General features: G+C 46.1%; 1 protein-coding gene across 4 annotated transcripts in view; it reads right to left on the reverse strand.

The window, feature by feature from the left end:
• Positions 1-11,316, reverse strand: part of TSHZ2 (teashirt zinc finger homeobox 2) — a 419,605-nt gene extending 408,289 nt beyond the window's left edge. For 2 of the 4 annotated variants that reach the window (XM_019726070.2, XM_019726069.2), the window contains exon 1: positions 10,358-11,316. In XM_019726070.2, the coding sequence (XP_019581629.2) occupies positions 10,358-10,397 (40 nt within the window). In that variant the 5' untranslated portion in view covers positions 10,398-11,316. The remainder of the gene's footprint in view (positions 1-10,357) is intronic. The other 2 variants (XM_019726068.2, XM_019726067.2) reach the window with 1 other exon arrangement.
• Between the last annotated feature and the right edge of the window lie 12,044 nt (positions 11,317-23,360).

The following is a 23,360-nucleotide window of genomic DNA, read 5'->3' on the forward strand; positions in this document are numbered from 1 at the left end:
ATTAGTATACAAAGTAATACAGTAATTAAAGTATTCATTCATTCATTTATTTACAGCCTCATTTATTCATTCATCAGGAAATATTTATTTAGTGCCTAATAGGTACCAAGAAGTAATTCAAGTGCCTAGATTTCTCCTGGAATTCTTACAGGAAAACATGGGCGACAAAAAACAAAAACAAAAACAAAAATAAACACCCAGGAAGGAGAAGAAAACCATTCGTTCATGAAGAAGATGCGATGTAAGTACCGGGGCTGCACCAAGGGTTTCCTCTACATCACGTTATCTAATCATTACAGCCGCGATGTGAGACGAGCAATATCATGTCCCCATTTGACAGATGAGGAAACCGAGGTTCAGCGAGGGTCAGGAATTCCCCTTCAGGCACATGGCCGCTACTTAAGTCGGGAGGAGGTGCACTGGATCCCAGATTTGCTTGGCTCTTAACATTTGCCCTTCCACAGCCTCACCCACATCATCCATCACAGCACCGGTCAATTCCTCCATAAAGGCTGGCCCTGGGTTCTCGTCTCTAGATGTCACCTGTATCATTCTGAGCATCTGAGGGGCCAGGTAAGTAGACTGGGTGGGCCAATGTGCCTGAGTCCACACCACCTTTGAAATACAAACAAGTGCCTGTGTTCTGCTAAGCACCCAATCAGACGACATCGCTTCCTGCTTGCACCCCTCCAGTGGTGTCCTTAGAACCAACTCTAGAAGGCCACACATGATGCACCCTGGCCCAGCGCTCCGCCTTCATTTCTTATTGCTCTCCCACTGCAACGTTCCAGGAGCACAGTGGCCTCCACGTCTTCCTCAGACGGGCAAGTCCATTCTGGCCGCAGCTGCTCCTTGCTTCCTCTACCTGGAATGCAGCTCCCAGACCTGTGCTTGGCGACTCCCTCACTTTTTGTGCAGATCGGATCAAACGTTACCACATGACCACTGCCCCTGACAACTTGATATAAAATGGTAACCTTCCCGTTACTCCTTACCCCATCAATCCTGACTTCTTTTTCTGAAATGCAATTGGAACTATTCAATACTATGTTATCTATTTATTTGTTCCCTAGCTTTTGGGTCTCACCCCCAAGAACACGAGCTGTGTGAGAGCAAGGACTTTTCCTTTCCGACTCAGACCAATGCCTGGCACCTAGCAGGTAGACAGTAAACACTTGTTGGGTAGATGAACGCATGAAAGGACACATGTCCATGTTAGGAACACGGAAGAAAGAGCCGACCTCATATAGGACGATGGCCCGAAGATTCTGTTCGGAGATGCCAGTAGAGGCAGCACCCTCTGTCAATGCTCTTGAGACCCCCCCCACAGGTTTAGCCATCACAACAGATGCAGAGGAAGACTGACAGGAACGGAGGGTCCTTCCTTGGCAAATCACGATGGCTATTCTAGATAAGCTATCACAACAGGTTAAATGCACGGATGTTTGGGAGCAGGGCGTTGTAAAGCCAGCTCAGCCACCGAGTGACCTTGAATGAGTTACTCTGCAAATTACTCAGATCCCATCAGTAACACAGGGAGTACGCTAGTATCTGGCACGTAGGAAGGTCCTAAGGGTGAGACTCAGATCAAATGTCCCCTTCTCTGGCAGGTACCCCTGACCGTCCACGCTGAGGTGGCCTCAATGCTTACTACGTTTGCTTTTATAAAGCTGTTGTCATCCATAGCTTTTTTTTTTCTATATGAAAATTATCTTTGTTCTTTCTTTGTTAAATTACTTGTATGTGCTCTAGCTTCTCCTGGAGGGTAGGATTCCCCAGGGATCACACCCACCCTATTAACTTGGGTCAGCAGAATAAGACCTGGCACAAAGGAGCCACTCAAGAAATACTACTTGGTAAGGTGCCTGGTTTATAATGGGCACGTATGTAGTGGCAAATATCATTACTACTGGTGTGGGGGCTGGTGCTATAGTTACTATTTCTTGGGAAAGAAACACTTGAGCAGGTTCAGGGCTTCAACCAGCCCAGCTTAAGTCGTTCTCAGGAGAACAGGCTAAAACCCTCCTCAGTGATTGTATTTTCAGTGCTAAAAAATCAGAACGCACCCATCTCTGATTTCTTCCAAGCCCTGAACACCGAGTCCCATGATAACTGCTGGGTTGCCCTTCCCCTCCTGCTATACATTTCTCCTGGTCTGGATGTTCAGGGTACAGATGCACTCACAGTCACTGTTCGGTGTGGCCCCTCACTGCCTTTAGTGAATTGTCTCAGCCCTAGTCTCACACAGTTCTCTCAACCAGGGTCTGAAGAAGAGCTATGATTACCCTCATCTTGTAGGTTGGAAAGTGGGAGCAGAGATTTGAGATGTTTGCCTGGGTTGACATGGCCCCAAAAGAAATGAAACCGGGGACTTGAACTTGGGTTATTCTGACGCCTGAACTCACCTTCTTAACCTTTGAGGAAGGTTTGCCTCTCGAGCTTGTCCAGGGACATAAAGCTAGCATGGGCCAAGCTGGAATCAGAACCCACGTCACTTCCTCCTAATTCCACGGCTCTATCCATCGTCTCAAACCCAATCCCAAGAGGGAAAACAAGAAGTGCAAAGCCATGTACCCAACTTTCAAATAAAGGAAAATAGCCAAAGGCGATTCTGATATGAAACACGCTTATAGCGTTTCATTTTGGCATTTCTTCTGTACCCAATGGTTCCGAACGAATAGAATAAATTCTTCTCTACAGCATCCTCTTGGCCCAGAAGCTGTTCATATCTCCCTGGGGTATAAGAGAGAGGCTTCTTAATACACAGAAAATTCTAAGGAATCTGATACATTGAAGTGAAATAGAGTAAATCCCTTGCAGTTTACATAGAAATATATATATGCCTCTGCTCTCACTGACACAGCCTTTTCTCCCCAAGGACAGAAGACCTTGACCTTCTGTCTCCTTTTGGCATCTCCCACATCACCAGATTTCATGGATTTTTCACAATGCAGTAAAGCATCAGGGAAGTTTCTTCCAAATTCATTCCAAACAGAATGGCCGCTGCCAACTCTGTTTTTATCTCATTCCGCCCTTCGTAACTACTTTCATTAAAAACAATAACTGTGTTCTGCCCACCTTAATATCTAAACTGTATCATTTCCATAGAAATGACTTAGATGCCGCGTTAGGAAGAAAGCTCAGGGGTGATTTCAGAGTATTCATTCAGTTCTGAAAGCACCCATCTAATTAAGACCACTGATCTCAATTTTTGTACTGCCAGAAACTGCAGAATGCTGTCTGTAGTTTTTTTGTTGTTGTTGTTTTGTTTGTTAACCCACCTTAGTATCCAGGAGCTTTATGAAAACACAAGGCTTTTCCTTGAACATAAATGGACACCACAGCTTTTCAATTAAATTAGTCTTTGGAGAAAGACGCAAAAGAGCTCCAACGCTCCTTAAAAACCTTCCCTGCTTCAGCACTGCTCACTTGCCAAAGGGAAACAGATGTGTAGCTCAAATGCAATGCTACGTTCTCCTTCACCTGCCGAAACAAACTTTGCGATCCTGAACCCTGAGCCAGCTACAGCATAGAGCTCGTTGAGGTTCTGCTTTTAGTTGGCATGCCCACACTGGGTGTTCTAAAACGATTTTTTTTTTAAAGGCATGTGCATTATAATTCCCTACACCTTTGTACCTCCAGACAGAGCTTTATTACCCCTATTTCAGGTTGGGTGGTAGGTACGGGGATATTGAACTTGTTTTTTTAAAATAACACAGATTGAAAAATAAGTCTCCTTTAGATGAGCAAAATTCAAAATAAATGCTTTCATATACGACCCAGGTAGTTTTTATTCCCATGTAATTCCTCTAAGCTCATTCGCTCTAAAACTTTTGCACGGTGCATTTCTCTGTTGTTAACCACAGCTAAATAATACTGATATATGAATGACAGGGTTAGCTAGCCGTGCCTCCTGAATTTCAATTTCTAAAATTTTAGGCAATTTTAGGGATTGCTTTGGCATCACAAAATATTCGAGGATGCCCAGAGGACAGCTTTTTCTGCAGAGGGAATGCAAAAGATTGAGAGAGGCAGCAATTAGAAATTTCACTCGGCTATTTTCATGACTTGCAAATCCCTCCGAATTATTTAATCATTTCATCCATGGAGTTTGCTTTGAAAATAAATACACCGGCCATTCCCACTTGCATCTCAGATTTCTTTTCCGTGTGTCTGTGTATGTACAGGGTGTCATCGGAAAGGACCTGAGTCCATACCCTCGTGATGGCTTCTCTGACAAAATGAACAACACGAATACGGCCACACCACTGCAGACACTCAGATTAACGTCCAGGTTAGATTCGGAACCACGCGCTGGCACAGACATCTTCCTACGAGTTTGCAGACACAGCCCAGAAGTGGGTGTTTAGGCTCTAAAGTCTCTAACTTTTATCATCGTGTCCTCAAGACCCAGAGTCTCTTGAAACCCGCTTTAACTGCTATCCCTATCTCTTCTTCTGAAAAAAGTTCCTAAAACAGGTGACTGAAAGGTCAGTAGTAGGGGGAAAAGAATTGTAAACCCAGTGAAAACAGTGTCAGATGATAGAGGCCTGTAAAGAGATAGTTTTTTTTTCTTACTGCAACGTCCAGGTAACCAAACAAACATTCTCAATGAGGTTATTTCTTAGGTAGTTAGAACGACTAAGCTCCTTCATCATCGAAATGCTGCTTGCTGAAAGCCACCCTAAGGGACAGGGGAATTTCTAACTTTAAATGGAACTTATAAAACTTTAAATAATCCTAAAAACATAAATTGTTACAAATCACTGAAAAGGGGATGTGAAAACCTCTTCCAGGGTGAACAGGGTCCGCGAAGGCAGAAGGGTGAGATCGCCCTGATACAGACCACAGAAAAGACATTTTGCATTTATCACAACATTAGAAAATGAAAATAAACTTCTCCCAAAGAAGTAAAAATATGACAGTGTTCTCAACTTGCAAAGCAATAAAATTATTTGTGTGCCAAGCTTCTTTTAATACCACTGTGATTTTTTTTCTTTATAAAAGTCGCTCAATTTGATTGTAATTAAATATGTAATGAAAAAGCAGTGCTTCAGGGAAGCGATGCAAGACACTCTCTAACTGTTAGTTTAATGTATTTCCAACTGACTTTGCATCAAATGAAAATGATACTCTGTGTATGCCTGGTCTTAATATAGAATTTGTTAGGCAATTCTGTACTTTTTGAAGGGAACTTGGGTGATGCAGGCTTTGCCTTTGAAATAGTGGCTGAGTCCTCCCAGACATAACCCTAAATAAAATTAATAGTACAAATACAGCGATGGAAGGGCAGCGGCACTCTGGATATTTAATTCGGGTCGTGTCAGCTAATTACAGACCCAGCTCCAACATGAGCGGGGCCCAGGTTTTCTTCCTGGCTGATTTTTCTAAGCTCAGCTGGAGAGATGAGCAGAAGGGCATCCTATCAGTGGCCTTAAATAATGCCAGGCTCAGTGTCCCTTTAAAACCTGCTCAACTGAGAGCATAATTCCCAAGCCACTGGGAAGACAAATAGATCACCCCAAGTATTATGCAGTTGGAGAAATTCCATCAGATGAGTGAGAAGTCAGCTGGGATGAAACGAAAGCCCAAGCCTCTGCTGGAGAGTGTGACAAAAGGCAAGACGTTTCCAGGGACAGGTCTGCTATAAAGAAGCCTCGGAGGTATTTGTTGGGTGTGAAGGTTTCCCAAACAGTAGCAAGAGAATTGAGATGACGGGAAGAAAAACAAATGTAAGGTGGTAGGAAAATAAATGCATGGGATCCTGGAGGAATGCTTCCACCCTCCTCAAAGGAGCCTCCAGTGTCCAATCCCCAAGCCTCCAGATTTTCACTACCGAGAAGTTCCTCAGAGCCCCCTCTCCCTTACCTAGCTTCCACTAGAACTCCCTGTCACTTGCAATCTGCTGATTAGGGTTAATGCATTGTGTCCTGATATGGCAGATTAAAAATGAAATCAATAAATGCCTAAAACAAATGGGCTTTTGAAATGTCCCATTCAATCTGAGTCTTTAAGGGTGAGATGAGAGGTGGGAGAAGGGAATCGGGCGGGGACTGGCGGGGAAAGGACCACTTAAGTAATCAATTTCTCTCCAAAACACTATGGAGGACTCATTTTCAAGGTATCTGTCCTTGATTTTCCAGGGATCGGCCTTAAATAACAAGAAGAGCCAGACCAGTTCCTGCGGCTGAGCCCCTTGGGGGTGTGTGTGTTTATTTTCCCCATTTGTCTGTTAAAATCATACTATTTTGGTAAGTAGCGGGGTCTACAGCATGCGGGATCTAAATCTTCAAGATACAAACTTGTCTTTCTGAAGTATGTTTGAACAAAGTAAGAGGACCAGGGTCCCTAGTCCACCCCACCCCAATTTCTATTCTCTTGAATCTCATCCCAGTTGCTAGGTAAACTCAAGGTAAAGCGCACCCTGAGATGCCCGCCCTCTCCCCACCCTGCTGGTTGAGATGGCTGCGACCTCACCGTTCATCCAGTCACCGTTATCAGGAGGTTGAAAGGGAGATGGCTCAGGTCATCTCTACACTCCATCGCAGTATTTAGGATTGTCCCTGCTGAATATGTTCCCCATGTAAATAATCTGTGCTATTAAGGTGCAAATTGCAACTTTTAAGTAATGATTGCTAATAGCCGAATGTTTACTGCTACACAAGGACATCCATGAAAACAAAATCTGCATCATTCATCTCCATATTAAATAAACAAAATAAACTGAGGGAGCTGAGCTGTTCTTTCCTGCAAGACTTCCCTCAGATCTGGATTCTCAGATAGCTTTTGAGAGTCAGCAAGAAGGATAAATTTCATCTCTTTGGGTGGGCAGCAGGAGAATCCTATAATTTATGTATACATTAGATATTCACGTGTGTATCATCCCCAAAGATTGTGCATTCTATTGCAATTGGCTGGTGTTATATAAAAACAACAGCTCAGGACGGTGAAATAAAATATGTATTACACATGTGTGTACAGAGACTGCGATAGATTGTAGAAAAGAGAAGCGTTCAATTTTAAAATTTTAACTACTCTGTATCCTGCAAAATACAAGCAAATCAAAACACTGTTGTGTTTTGTTTTACCCTTCTGCCATCTTCTCTAGCTGCCCTAAAATGGATAGGAGGTACAATGCTGGTACAGAACTCTGCAATGTTTTCAGGTAAAAGTAAACGCATTTTAGTGGTGAGTGAAATATACATCCAAGGAAACAAGCACACACATTCACACATACACAAACCTCTGGGGTACTGTAGCCTGCTTTCTAAACTTTTTTTTTCTTGCCCGAAGTAATAGTATGGTGGAATAGCACAGCTTTAGTAAGCCAGCAAGAATGACATTTGGGAGGGAAATGTTCTGACTTAGCTGTTTCCTTAAAGAGAACTGCCTACCTCACATCCCTTCCCTTAAAGGGGGGAAATATAACAACTAAGGACTAAAATTCCCCATCGCTTCTAATGTCAGCTCGTTCATTCTAGCTCGATACCTGCTTTACTAGAAAGTTCTGTAATTGATTCCGTGAAACATGGAACTTAAGACTAATAATGCAAAGGAATCAAATTGCCTCAAACAGTTCCTGGGAAAGATAGTCTCAGCTCTGATTCACTCACAGGCTTTTTCTATCTTACATTATTCATTAATCAAGCCAGAAATCAAGCTTTCAACATCAGTCCATGGAAATAATTACTTACAGTTGTGCCTTATGTTTCATTTTTAAGCAGTGATAAAAGTTAGGATGGCCCCAATCTTAGCACCCACCTTGTTCATTCCCCTGGATGCTCACTGGCTAAAGAATTCCAAGGTGGCTAACTTTCCTTGCGAGCGACCACCTCAGCTAAAACAGAGTGCGACATTGGGGACTTCAGAGGCAAGAAACACTGCATGAAAAAAATACCCACTTTATTAATATGTGAGCAAACAAATATGGTAAGAGGAGCCCTCGTTGTGTACGACATGAATTATTCCCTTTCAGCTTGACAAGGGGGTTCCACTTCTTCCAGTGGAAATAATAAAAGCCATGAAAACAAACATATAAAGACAGTACGAATACAAAAGGCCAGAAAACTGAAACTACAGTCACAACTTCCTAACACACACAGACACACTCCAGTAAATAGATGAGCCAGCACCAGTAGATACCAGCTTAATGAAAAGGATCTGATTTAAATAATGTGACACAGCGTTATCTTCCGTACACCTGGATCCTCATTGATCAGAAAATAATTCTACTCAAAGCAGTGCAGTTCTGAGCAATGCACTTTTTGTAATGAGCTTACCAAAGGAGATATGTCCAGTCATTCTGGTAATTTAAATTACTGCCTAGTTGTTGATGGTCTTTACCGGAACAACAAGGAGAAAAAAAAAAAAAAAAAAAAAAGAGTGATTTTCAGGGCAGTATCACTTCTTGCTGGACTGTTGCCCAGGGCTCTCTTCGGGGACAACAATAAGGATGGTATCTCTAATAATCTAGCTACACTTAAACTTATGCTGCCAGAACTAGATGGAGCAGGCTGACTCTTCCTGGGTCTACAAGGCCAGGGTGTGCCCCAAAGCTGTCAGGTTACAAAGCAACCCAAGTTATACAAAATAAGTGAGTTCAATGTAGACAGGGACAGGGGTAGGAGGGAGAAACTGATTTCAAAAGAGGTAGCTAGAGTTGAAAAAAGACACCTCACGGACTAGGCAAGTTCTAAACATATACGGTACTAAAAATATTTTAATTGTTTTGCTCTACGGGAAAACAATTGAAAACTACGTGAATCGGAGCTTTATAAATATTTCTGCATGTGATTTGAACTGATCTGCACACGGTTACGGAGGCAATTCTGGGCTCAGAAGATAATTGTGGATATTTCAAAGCACATGTACTGCCAATCGGGCTGGAATCAGGCCACGATGGAGGATGAGCTTGGTGGTCCAGCCTGCTCAGACACAAACACCCACTTTGCCCAGATTTGTAACTAACTTTGGATTTGTTCTGAGGGTGGCTTTGCAAAGTTTATGAAAGTGCTCCACCGAACTTCTCCCTCATGTTTCACGCGAGTTGGAACAGAAGGAAATGTGATGGTGGGTCTGCAGAAGACCAGCCTTAATTGATACTGCCTAAATAAAGCATGAGGGTAAAGACAGGGGAAAGAAAAACAACTTAAGCTTTTTGCTAAAGCCCTGATTCAACTAAAGGACACAAAGAAATAAAAACGCCCACATTAAAAGCTAAACAAGATAATAATTGTGCATGCCTGGCTCTGAATCTAGAGGGCAAGGCTTGCGTCACTGGCACTCTGAGTTACCATGGTGAGTGATTTATTGATATATATCAAGAATGAATAGATCAAAGGCAGCGAGATGACAGGTGATCAATCAAATGTCAAATCAAAACTAGCAATCAAGTGGAAAGCTGATTTTTCAGTGGGTGGGTCTGGCAGGAGAAAAATGAACTTTCATATTACACTTCCGAGAAACAAAACCCCAGCATACTATTAAAAAAGCAATTAAGCAACCCAAAAGAAAAAAGAAAACCCTTTCGAAGGTCTATTGTACTGATCCATTAACCTGTTCCTCTCTTTTTGGGGAGTGGGGGTGGTAAGTGAGGATTCATACGGGATAGTGTCTGCCATACAAATCAATTTACAAAGTTTGCAACTCTCTCTGGGCAAAGAGAAACCAGAGCTGTTTCAATGCGTTCTATGGGGGCATTTCCCCCCTCTTCCTTTTTTAAGAGAAGGGAGAGTGTTGATTAGATTTCCAAACGTGGAACCTTTTAGCAAACATATTCAAAGGTTCATGCGTTTCCTGGAGTGTTTTTTTCCACCTTGGCGATCAAAGCTAAACTCCCATTGCCGCACCCCCCCCACCTCCCACCCCAAGCTAGACTGCAGCCCGGGCTTGGGCATGGCTCACACTTCAGCGCCCCAAACCCCAGCAGAGGAAAAGCTGTCCCTCGAGGCCAGAAGCCACTGGCACTGACCATGCAGAGGGATGAGGGGGTGGAAAGAATGTCTCCCTATTCCGCACCCCAAATCATCAACCCAACTTTGGCCGGAGAAGCAAGAAACAGACTGGGAGAAAGTTAGGGGTGGGGTAGAGGAAAAAAAGTTTAAGGAGGGAAGGTTTGGTGGGACAGCTACCCCCACCCAAACGACGGAGCCTGGAAAGGGAAGGATTTGGGAGATCGGAGAAGACGAGAGCGGATGGGGTTATCAGCAGGGTGGAGAGGGGCCTCCTAGAGCGACTCCCCCAAAAGCTTGGGGAGGGGGTGGCGTCCTGGGGCACCCGGGGCAAGGTGGGCTGGCGAGGGGCTCGGCGCACAGGGCAGCTCGGCGGGGCAGCCCCGAAGCGGAGCTGGTTCTCTTACCTGCCGCCCGCTTGGGTGCCTGCTGTTTCCTCCTTGGCATCGCTCTACTTCGCTCCAGTCCCACTTCTGGCGCCCCAGCCCCGAGCCGCGCGCGGGGGCCCGCGGTCTCGCTCGCCTCTCTGGGTCTCCTCCGCCTCCTGCCCGGTGGCTCCTAGGGCGTCTCTCGGCCTCTGTCCCCCTGACGATCCCCCCTGCAACTCCTCCACCACGGGCCAGAGACCCCCCTCTCCGGATGGCAGACACGGGTGGCTTGTGCCGGCTGGTTTGAAGTAGAGCTTGGCTGTGCCTTGTTTGTTTGTTTGTTTGTTTTGGATTTTTTTCCTCTTTCTCTCTTTTTGTTTTTGCTTTTTGGAATTTTTTTGTTTGTTTGGTTTTTTTTTTTTTTGGTGACTGTTGAGACACTTGATTTCTTTATTAAACATCCAAGACCGGGTTCGGATGGAAGGGACGAGGGGCGCACACGCGCCACACGCACACGCGCGCGCGTAAAGATAAGGAAAAAAAAAGGCAATCCTGGGAAGGTGGTGGTTTCTTCTTCTTTTTCTTCTTCCTCCTTCTCCTCTTTCCCTCCTCCTCCTCCTCTTCCTCCTCCTCCCGGCCGATCTCTATGGCGGATTCCTGCTGGGGGGAGAGAGAGATCACTCACTGTAGGTTTGTGGCTGCTGTCAGATCCCAGTCTGTGAGTGATATGCGAGAGGACAGGAGCGGGTTTGGGAAAGACAGAAAATCTGGAATTCACTCACACACACACACTCACACACACAGACACACACTCACACACGCACGCACTCTCGCTTCCTCTCACACACACTCACACCCCCCACATATGCGCGCACACACACACACACTCTCTCTCTCTTTCTCTCTCTCTCTCTCTCTCTCTCACACACACACACACACACACACACACACACACACACACACACACACAAGACAGGGCGAGGCGATGCCAGCAAACATCGATCCCGCTGAACAAACTGAACATTAACAAACTCCTCCTCCTCCTCTCCCCACGACCTGATGACAGGGAGAAATTTACTCCCCAGCCGCAGAGCGCCAGGCAGAGGGAGTCTATTAAAGGGACAGTGTCCCGCCAGGGCGAGGGGCTGGGAGCCGGACCGGACGTGCCACCCCTGCTCCCACTCCTGGCGTGCCCTCTTTGCTGGTGACAGGACATGCCCACCAGGCGCAGGGACACCCCTGGGGGAGGAGGGGAGGAAGGAGGCGAGGTGGGGGGGAAGGGGCAGAGTGATGGCTAAACTAGGCAGCTGAAAAGGGAGCTGCCGGGCCCAGGCTGGCTAACCAGCAGGGATGTTAACAACATCAGGAGGGTGAGAACTTAGATCTGCTTTGGGTGGGGAAAGGGGGAGGGCACCCATCAGTGATGACCTCCATCCTCTAAGTCACTTAATCAGACCACAAAGATGTCCTCCCCACTCCACCCCCCTTAAGTTTAATCATGTCCGTCCCTCCCTCCTTCTTGCTCATCAGTGGATAGTCATAAAAACAAAAATCTCCCATCTGCCTCCTTGAGAGTTCAACCACATCTTCTTCTCTTTGTTTTGTTTAAACAGTATTTATCAAGCACCTACTATGTGCCTGTTCTGGAGACACAGAAGCCACTGAGAAAGGGTAGATCCTGGCCCTCTAAGTGTTTATATTCTAACGAGGGAGAAGATTAGTCACCCGTTCATGCCAGTCTTTGCTTAAATGTCACTTTCTCCCACAGGCCCACCTTACTTGAAATTTCACACAGACTCAGTCCCTATCCCATTTCTCTATTTTATTTTTCTCCACTGGGGTTGTGAATACCACACATATTATATACAGTTTTCTACTTTATTGTCCTAGTTCCCCTCTGGAATATAAGCTCTGGGGAGGAGGGAGGTTTTCCTCTTTCATTCACTGTTCTATCCCCCAAATGAGGGCAAAGGACGAGACATACAGTAAGTGCCCAATACAGTATGCATTGAATGAATGAAAAGCAAACAAATAAACAAGATCATGTCAGCACAATGAGCTCCTTGAAGATGCTGACATAGGGTTCTGGTAGTGTGTGAAGGAGGAGCAAGCCCAAGGCTTGGTGCCGGAGATGGCCTTCAAGCTGAGACAGATTCCAGCCAACATGCGATTGCTGAGCCCTGCTCTGGGCCAGGCACTCTCAAGGTGCCGGGACAGGTCTGAACTTGGACCCTGCCTTCAAGAAACTCTCCTTCCAGTGGGAGAGACAAACAAAGGGGCAAGTGACGTGTGCTGGGCTAGGAGGTTACTTAGGAGGGGGATTACCCGGGACTTGGCAGGAAAGAGGATGGTAACCAGGCAGGGTTTCCTGGGGAGAGTCAAGTCAAAACTGACTCCTAAAGATGGAGGTGTTAGGCAAAAAGTGAACTCTGATAATGATGCCCTTAGAATAAAAAGACAGTCTTTACAGTCAGAATGCAGGAAGCCAAACCTGGTTCTTTACCATAGTAAATACTTCACTATGCCTTCTTATTCCTCAGTATTTCTTGATAACTACCCAACTGAAAAAATTATTACTTATTATTGGACTATTAAAATTACCATTATACTTAAAAAAAAAAAAAGACAGTCTTTCTGAGTCAGGGCTTCCACTTCCTGCATTAAAACCCCGAGGTCCTTGTTAAGAAGCACATTCCTAGGCGGTCCCTTAGAAGAAGGTGATGTAACCCCGGCACTGTGACATTTCGGGTCATCATTGTGGGGGCGGGGTCGTCCCAGGCACAGAAGATGTTCAGCAGCATCCCTGGCTCCCACCCACGAGATGCCAGACCCTTCTACCCCAGTTGTGCCCACCATAATTGTCTCCAGACATGGCCCAATGTCCCTCGGGAGGCACACTCACCCCTGGATGAGCACCACTGCCCCAGACCTTTTAAGTCAGAAACTTCCGGATGGGGGCTCAGGAATCTGCCTTTTGAACAAACAGTCCCCACCCCTACAAGTGAATCTCCTGCTCACTCTAGTCTGAGAACTTCTGCGAGGAAAGCCTTTGTTCATTTGGAATCGGACACACCCAACATTGTAACTCCAAAGCCAACACAGGCTTAGAAATTCATATAATTTAGGAGTTCACGGGGTGACACGGCTACCGTGGGCATTGCGATGGGGTTCACCTGTGCCCACTGCTCACTATCCACCCCCACCCTGTACCCACCCCCACTGAGGCTTGAGCAGGGAGACCCGGGACACTTCCCACCTACAATCCACCCACCTGCCACCTTTGCCCTCACTTGAGGGAAATCACCAAGGGTGACTAGTTACACAGAAATTTTTCTTAACAGTTCTTTGGGGCCATAGAAAAGGCCCCTTTCCCGTGCCGCTCGTCAGCCAGGGCTTGTTATTGCCCGTTTGCAGTGTGCTGTTTAATCATTTTCAGCACCCTCCACCCCCGCTCCTCACCCGGGAGGCGAGGGCTCCTTTCTTCTTCTCCGGTGTGTGGTACAAGCTGTTAACTCACCTACTCTGACCCACCCACTGGCCCCCACCCATGACTAACCCCACCCAACCCCAGCCTCGTCCTTAGGCAACTGAGGTGAAGAAAACCCTACTTCCCAGTTGGCAATGTCAGCAAAAGGTTATTAATCCTAATTAATTCTAATTACCCCATACATCTTGACAGAGCGCTGTGCTGTGCACCGTAGCTTGTGCAGTCAAACTCCTGTCCTGCCGTCAAGGAGCCACAGTGATAACATCCAGGAGGCCTCCACTGGAGGCCTGAACACAGAGAAGACGGCCTGCAGTCAGCTCACCGTGAACCCTCCATATTGGGGAGAAACCCACGCCTGCTGATTTGGTGTTCACAGTACTTTCAATCATCTAGAAAGGAAAACATCTACCGTGTTTCCCCGAAAATAATACCAAGCCAGACAATCAGCTCTAATGCATCTTTTGGAGCAAAAATTAATGTGAGACCCAGTATTATTTTACTATAAGACCCGGTCTATAATATAATATAATATAATATAATATAATATAATATAATATAATATAATATAATATAATATACTGTAAGATAATATAATATAATATAATACCGGGTCTTATATTAATTTTTGCTCCAAAAGACACATTAGAGCTGATGTTAGATGCCAGGCACTGCCCGCCACACAGGAAATGCTGAAATGCATAAGATAGGATTCCCTGTTTTCAAAAAGCTTCTGTTACAATGACATCCAGAAGACTGGGGACTCGAGAAGAGGGAATTCTGGGGGTGGACCCTGCCTTGGACAGAATCCGGATGGAAATCAGCAGGAAAAGCTGACTCTGGGCTACAGAATCTCTTCCAACCTCTCTCCAGGATTCCTCTCCAAATTTTACCTCTCATCTCTCCTCTTTTCCAACGGGCTGGTTATATAACAGGGTGGGGGACTTATAATACCTCTACTGAACCTAGCTTTTACTACCGAGACATTCTTGGAGCCATACTTCTGGAATGTTCTTTCATTAATTTGCATGTTTTCCCTACTGCTACTGTTGTGAATATTTAGCTTGGTTCTATCAACAGAAAAGATTTTGGCTAATCCGGTGGGATGCATAACACCCTGGCACCCAATTATTGTTCAGTGTAGATACCACACTGAAAAACATTGACCCACTTAAGTGAAAAGGTTATTTATTCCTTTTCGATTCTCTTTCAATCTGAGAAAGTCTCAGTTTGAAGCTAGTGTGTCTTTTATACGGAACCATTGCTAACTTCTATTTTTCAACCCAGAAACCACAGATCTGAGGGTTAGAAGCTTGGGAGGGACGAGAGTACCCGGCTCTTAGACTTTTATAAAACGGTTTGTTTTTACTGAACTCACTTTAAGCTTCCCTGTATCTGAGCGGAAGGTACTGCTCTCCATTTATGATAGCAATTTAAAGCTTGATATAATTTATTGGTTTTAAAAATACATAGAGCTAAGGGATGACAGAGAATAATGTTGCAGGTGGGATGTGGAGATGGCCAGGTGTGAGGAAGGCAGTACAAGCACGACTAGAATTTGCAAAATACTTTGCAAAACCACAGACTCTGGCACTTTAGGAAACTTCTTCCAAGAGTTGGTGGCTTGGAATAATGCTGTGATCGGGTCTCCAAAGAACTTAGCATTCTACAATCCAACACTTAAACTTTGGGATGTGTAAAGGCAAGGATGGATTGGAATGACTCAACTGTATCTTCCAGAACACTCATTCCCATGATGGCTCAACATCAGAATCACCTGGGGATTTCTTGCTTTCTTTTTTTCTTTTCTTTTTTTTTTTTAACAATAAAGAGGCACAGGCCCCACCCCAGAATTACTGAATTAGATCCCAGGGTGGGGCCAGAAAATCTGAAATGTCACAAGTTCCCAGGTGATTCTGATAAGGTGTCAGGCATGAGAAGCACCCCTGTACTAAAGTTGAATTTTGTCACAAGTGAATCAAGTTAGTAGAAGTTGCATGCAAGGGACAGCCAGGGAATCTGTTGCCGGAGTGACTCAGAAGGGCGGTTGCGAAGCCTTCTCCTTGTATCCGCGGAAGCCCGTGAATGCCCCCGTTAAAACACATGCAATCATATCGAATTTTTGGTTGCGGTTGTTAGTTTGCCTATCTTACCACTGGACTCCAACCCAGTGCAATTAAAGCAAATACTTGCCAAGGGTCTACCTCGTGCTAGGCACTGCCCTTATTACTGGATGTTCTGTGAGATTCTGGATACAGGGAGCACGTCTCCCTTATCGAAATGCCTCCTGGATAGGTGTCAGGCCTTTCTCCTGCTCTCTTCCCTCCAACAGATCCCTCCCCGAAACCCGTTTCCTCCTTACTGTAAACTGAAATGTCACCTCCGTTTGCTCACCCTGTCTGTCCCATTCTTCTTCTCATCCTTCATGGCAGTTTCAACCACCTGTAACTAGCTTTTTCATGTATTTGCCTGTTTATTATCTGTCTCCCCTAATTAAAATGTAACTTCTACTGCTCTCTCTGGCCCCAAGCTCATCAGGTCCTGGAAAAACGGTGTTTTGTTCAGTGTTGTTTCGGTGTGACTTCGATGAGAAAAAAGAAATGGATTCCGATCAGGGCCACCGTCTGTGTGGAGTTTCATGTTCTCCCCATGTCTGCGTGAGTTTTCTCTGGGTCCTCTGCTTTCCTCCCACATCCCACAGATGTGCACTGGAGGCGAATGGCACAGTGTGAGTGAGTGTGGGGGGTGTGAGTGAGCCCCCAGACAGAAGCGTTGGGTGCCTGTCCAATGCCCTGGGCTGCCAGAGATTCCCCTGACCCAGAACTGGAATCAACAGGTTGGAAAATAATAATCTTACTACTTCTTATTGATCGTTTTAAAATGTACGTGTAGCTCACATTTCTTTTCAATGTTTGGATCTTTATTTATGAATAGAGAAGTTTGGTGATGTTTTTGTGACCAGAAGTGTGCTGTAGGAACTTTTGTTTCTATCAATTAGCCTCTGGGAAAATTGGTTTTGTTATACGTCAGTTTGCTTCAACTCGAAGCTTCTAAGAACCAAACCATGACATTAATTGAGGACGCACTGTATTCCACAGTGAAAATTTGTGGAAAGATCGAATACCAAGCTGAACGTACTGGCCAGGATGTACTTTAAAAATACCTTAGGTCCACTAGATATGGGTGTGTAGCATTTCAGCCTGTGTCCTCTTTTCCTTTCATGCTGTTCCCCCGGTCCTTTCCCAACATCCCTCCGTTTTCTCCCCTTCCTCTCTCTCGTCTGTTGCTTCCTTCAGATCTTGTCTTAAATACTGCCTCTTTCAGGAAGCCTTCCTGGGTGGGTCTCATGTGCCTTAAAGGTCTCGAATCCATCATCTTCTCAAAACAAAGAAAGTCATTGTAGAGCATGATTGCAAATAGGTGATTATACAAGCAGGCGAAACTGATCTATGCTTGGATAACGGGGCGGTGGTTACCTTTGAAAGCGGGCACGAGGAGGCTACTGGGGCGTGGTATTGCTCTTAACTGGGGTGCTGGTTACTCCACTACATTACTCCCATCTGCAAACATTAATTCAGCTGCATGCTTGATTTGTGCACTTCTATACGTGTACGTAATGCTTCAATTAAGAAAGTGGTGTTCTCAAACTTTGCTGCATATCATCATCAACTGGGGTGATTTACAAAAAATCCCAATGCCCAGGTGTTACTCCAGACTCATTACATCAGTCTGGGGGGTGGGATTCAGCCATCAGTAGTATTTTTTAAAGCCCCAGATGATTCCAATATGTGGCCAAGTTTGAGAGCTAGTGTACCAAACAATTTTGCCCTTGAGGATATAATTCATTGCCTTTCTCTTATGTCATTCAACTCATTGAGGATCTCCCTCCTCCCAGTACGTATTTTGTGAGAACTTTAAGGTGACAATCTCTGGCTATTCTCTCCCCTCCCACGACATGTGGTACAGCATCCGGTTGGTGGGGAGAACCAGACAAGAGGAAATCCCGGATCAATCCTGGAGAGTGAGGCAGAAAAGAAGGTGGGTGTTGGGATAGAGGGGAGGGGATGGGGGCAGTGCTGATTTTAGGGTGGGGGTCAAGGAAAGCCTTTCTGAGAAGGTAACATTTAAACTGAGATCTGGAAGCCATGAAGCAGCCAACCAGGAGCCAAGGCCTGAAATTGCAAGAGGTCTGTGTGTCCGGAACATCAAGAATGCAGCTATCAGGGCCCAGGTTTAGGGAACCAGCCAGGAAGTGGGGGTGTCATGCGGGGGACCCTGCTTGCTGCGCCATTTGTCGTGCGGGGAGGCCTGCGGGGTCTCTGCTCCCGCTCCCCATATAAGAACGCAGGATATGGTGAGGCCAAAAAGGAACACCCATGGAGCCATAAGTAGGGGAGTCATACCACTATAGTCTCTCTGGCGGCACTATACTCTCACTGGAGGCTGGATCCACACTGTCCGCAAACCGCCATCCTCGCTTGCCAGCCCAGCCGCCATCTTCTTGCTAGCCCCCATTCTTTCTCTCTTTCCTCTCTCTCCTAGTGTAGCCACAGCAGTTATATTAGTGGCTAATGGCTCAATGGCTACAGCTGACGGCCAACTAGCCACAGCTGATGGCCATCTACTACCCGAGCCAGCACCCCTCCACGTGAGGCCGAGAGCCTGGAAACTACTTTCTGGGGCTCTGCCCCCACAGGGGGGCAGGGGGGACGGGGCAGAAAGAAGCAGGAGGGGAGAGTTGGGGCTAGATCACGGACGACGTCATCAGTCATAATACTGAGTCTGAATTTTATCCTGTCAGCCATTGATACATGCTAATGTACTATTTATTTACATCCTGAAAACAGCTGTCCACTAGACTCGGTTTGCTCAACCAACAGAAAAAGAGAATGTGCCCTATTCTACTTGGCAGGAATTTACTCTCTGAAAACAGTTAAGGTGAATGACAGACAATGAAGTTTGGGGACACTCGGGCATGGTCAAAACTTGCTCCTAAGAATAAGTCCTCTAAAAGTTGTTGGGCTCTCTTTTTATAAAAACTCTTTGGATTTGGCTAGGCGTAGAATTCTGCAACAACAATTAAGCACTATGCACCCTCTAGACGGGACGATAGCTGAGCGGGCAGGCTGGGGATGTGGGAGCTGTTCCATGTAACATGTATCCCATTTCCCCCCTGCAGTTGATGACTTGCAGTTGGTGACAGTGTGTTGCCGCTGCTGAAGAATACAGACCACGGTGCTGGCCCAGGAATCCATTGCTCAATTCCATTAACCACAAAAAGACATTAAGTGAATGTAAGGACCAGAACAGCCTGGAAACCATGTGAAGAGCAGCCTTTAAGTTCTGGGCTCCCGTATATTTTATGCCACCTCAGCTGTGCATCACGCTCACCTTCCTGGACTCATTAGAAGTGTGCGCCCAAAGGTTCCCCTCAACTTTCAGAAGCAAATAGAGAATGAAATAATTCTCTCTGAGGACACCTTTCTGTCTTATCCAGAGCATGTCCTATCTATTATGATTAGGCATTAAGCGTCCTATGGTCCTGAAAATTTCATGAGGTCCTACCCCTGCTTGCTAGGATTCTGTCAAAGTGACTTGTTCTGGATGCTGTTCTCGCCCATCAAGACAGCTGATCTTTTCCCTTTAACTGTTGCTGAGAAGGCCAACACAGCTAAGGAACCCACAGGCTTAAAACGGTCAAATAGTCCAGGCCTTGCAAATCATCTTTGGTGTGTTCTGCTTCTCGTTCCCAAAAGCAAGATTTGAGAGCAAGTAGTTCATGTGGGAGGTGGTGGCAGACAACGCCAGCAGGGAGGGGGGGTTGCCCATACATGCCTGCCTGTTACCCCGCAGGTGATCACTTTGGGGAACCGGGTGTCAACCTGCTGGGGAACATGGGGTGAGGGCAGGTTACCCACTTCTGGGACATTCCTCCCAAAGGGTGAGCGAGCTGAGGTACGTGTCCACTGCCTCCTGCCAGCCCCAGGCTGAGGGCTGCCCCTGGCCTGGCCTGCAGTTATCCTGGGGTGTGAAGAAGTGGGCAGGAACGCAGGCAAAGTACTGGACTGAAATCCCCCAAACTGTGAGCTTCACCAGGGCCCGGCGCTGGACCATCTAGTTCACTGCAGTGTCCATACTTCTCACCCAGTGCCGGGCACACAGCCGACCTTCAGTAAGTACCTACTGAATGCACCAGTGAATTCAAAAGGTCCCCGCCATGCCTCTTCCAGTTGCTCTCTTTCAGTCCTATTGCTTACGATCACCCTTATTTATCACTCACTTCCAAGTCTTTTCTGTTCGCTGGTTTGTCAGTCTCCTCTCTCCCCATAAGCATGTTCACGTGGGGGCAGGGAGGGGTCCCTCCTCTTCCTTGTTCTATGTCCGAGAGGGGTATACAGCAGGGTTCTCATTATTGTCATGGTTCAAGCTTTTCAACACAATGAAAGACATGTGATCTGACACTTAGGAGGGTGTCCTCAAGCATAAGGTGGGGGCAGAATGTTTGAAACCAGGATATTGTCCCAGAAAACCTAGAACATAGGACCAGTGTGTGCAGACCAGGGCGGCAACAGGGAAGAAAGGTAAACATAGGTTGGAAATCAGACCGACCTGAATTTTAAAAGTCAGTCTGATTTCATTACTTACTAAGACTATGACCTTTGGGCAAGCTCCCTGGGCCTCTGCTTTCCCATCTGTGAAATGGGGCTAATGATATCACTGGTTCGATTCGGGGCCCAGAGAGGATTGTATGAGCTAACGTAAACTATTTAGCACAACACCTGACACATAGAACGCACTCCCACATTTTTAGCTTTTCTATTACTTTACAAGCATCGGTGGATTGACTATGGTTTACAGAATGCTTTCAGCGATCTCTGAAGTCCAATCCGATCTGCACTGTGGGATAAAACTAACATCAGCTCAGTCCTCTACGCTCAGAAAGGCGCCCGTTTACAGAAGCCCAGCAGGGAAGCTCGAAGCCTCACGCAGAAAGTACAAGGACAGCAGGGCACAATTTCAGGCCACCGGTGGGGATCTCCTGCCACCACCCTCTTCCCTCCGGAGCTGTGCCCCCTTTTCCCACTAATGTTCATTAAGTACCTGCTCCATGCCAGGCACTGAGGTGGGTGCTGAGGAAGCAGCAGGGAATAAAGCACCTGCCAGGCTCTTAGGGAACTGAGACATCTAGGGAAAGACAGTCAAGTTACAGCAATGACAACAACAGTAGCTAATAGTTATGAAGCACGTGATGCCAAACACTTTAAAAGACGAACTTACTCATTTCCAAACCAGTTCAGTGAGGTAAAGGGCTCGCTTGTCGCCATTTTCCATATTAGGAAACTGAGGCACTGAGAGGTTAGGTAAGTTACCCGAGGTTATGGAGACAGCATGTGGGAAAGCCCAGATTCAGAGTCTCCTGGTGTGGCTGTCAGCCTCTACTGACCATTGTGCGTCACTCCCTCTCAGGACTGCTGCAGCCAGGGTCACTTTGATACCATAAATTGTCTAGTTGTCACACTGCTTTTCTCTGTTCCATACTTAAGCTTTGTGATGCTTAAAATTAACCAGTGCACTATCTCCTAGAGAGTTACAACAGATTCCTGGGCCCCATCTCAAGAGATCTGGACTTGGCCATCTGGGGTGGGGTGTGAGGCCTTGTATGTCTACCGAGTTCCCGAATGACACTGAGGCCGGGAGTCCACAGACCACACTTTGAGTTGCTCAGGTTCTAGCAGGGGACACTTGATAAAGTATCAGGAGACGTTGTTTTTTTGATTGTCACAACTCAGGGGGAAGGGGCGGGGGAGGTGGGTGCTACTGGCATCTAGTGGGTAGAGGCCAATGATGCGGCCGAACTTCCAGAACACAGGAAAGGCCCCTGCAAACAAAGGGATCCAGCCCAAACCTCAGTGGGGCCGTGGTGAGGCCCCGGGCAGGGTGTGGCCTCATGGATTTTCCTGTACAAAAGAACCATCTGGGGACCCTGCTGCAGATGCAGGTTCTGATCCAGGGGGTCTAGAGCACTGCCTGGGATGTTGCGTTTCTAACAAGCTCAAACAGATGCCCGGCCGCTGGGCTTGGGAGCGCACTCCGAGCAGCAAACGCTAGACCAGATCGCGCATAGGCACACGTCTTGAATCAAGGCTTAGGACACAATGGACACCCAAGAAATAAAACCCCAACATCATCCTGAATTAGTTCAGAACAAAAGTAACTCTAGTGTAAATAATCCCCTTTCAACGCCCCCCCGTAGCCCGTTGTGCCGTTAAAAGAAGCACACTGAGGCGGAGGGGCTTGGGGGAAGGCAAGCTCCGTGCCTCTCCTAGGAGCAGTTAAGGGGCGATTGAAAACAAGCAAGGACAGGGCTTGGGCAGAACGGTCTAGCTTCAGTCCTGAAACATCAAGTCGCGTCTATTGTTGCCTGGAATTGTGGCTCCTTTCCAAGAGCTGCTCGTTCACGACGGGGTTTGCATCTGCCTGACTTTCAGGTCTGCAAATGCGAGATGAAAAAGTGGCTGTTTTTAAAATGGTTGCTCTCTTGGGAGAGGGGCATGGGAGAAAATGGACTCTCTGCGCCCAGCCCTCCAGAGATGGCACCCCAGTCCCTGTGATAAATGGCAGCATTAACAAGGTTTGGTTGAGAAGGGACCTACAGATTTATGACTTCCTGTCTCCGCCAGCAGATGTCATTATGGCTGACAGAACAGAAGGCCTTTCAAGAGCTAGCTGGGGTGGAGCTAAGAAGAGGGGAAAAAAAAATAAAATAAAATAAAAGGCAGAAGCCAAAACTAGTGTTTGCTCAGTGGTGCTATTGTTGATTCTGTCATTTTTAGGGACACAGGGACATTTTACATTAAACCAAACATCTTGTAAAATCTCTGAGGTCCAGCTTCGAAGATTTAGGCAGGAATTCTCAAAAGGACAAACTTATTAGCTTCATTCAAATAAGAAAACCTGCAGGGTTTTGTTCCGGGCTTATTTGTACCCTTAAAAGCTCTCCAGGATAAAGCCGACCCTGGGCTGAATAAATGTGTATTTTACCCTGGAACATCTTTTTTGATGGGTGTTTAAATATATTTATTTTATAAATTCAGCAGTCTCTTCTGAAATTCCTTTGATATACACATAATCTTCCCTATTTTAAAATTATTTTATAGGATGGCAATGGCATTTTATGGGCCAGGATTTTTTGTTGTATTGAAAAATGATATAAATGGGGCATTTATCATGGGCCCCAAACCCAAGTTAATAAGTACGGCTGCTAACACATACTTAAGGGTAATTACAGGTCCACATTTCCTCTTTGTAATCCTCGCCTGAAGATTTACCTTCTGTAGGTAAAGGAAGCATTTTTTTTCTTTTCTTTTTTCTGTTGATTCTCTTCACTAATGAACACTTGAATGGATTCTTTGGGCTCAGGTAATCAGTGCCCAAACCAGGACCCAGCAGGAATAACTGGTGACAGACGCTGAGCTATCTTTAGTACTGTCATTAGTGAACCAGCCCCCCATCATGGCTGCATGGCCAGTGTGCCTTGGCAGAAATTAAGAACCCAGG

This window comes from Rhinolophus sinicus, linkage group LG13, assembly GCF_036562045.2.
Source record: "Rhinolophus sinicus isolate RSC01 linkage group LG13, ASM3656204v1, whole genome shotgun sequence".
In the NCBI taxonomy this organism is placed as follows: domain Eukaryota; kingdom Metazoa; phylum Chordata; class Mammalia; order Chiroptera; family Rhinolophidae; genus Rhinolophus; species Rhinolophus sinicus.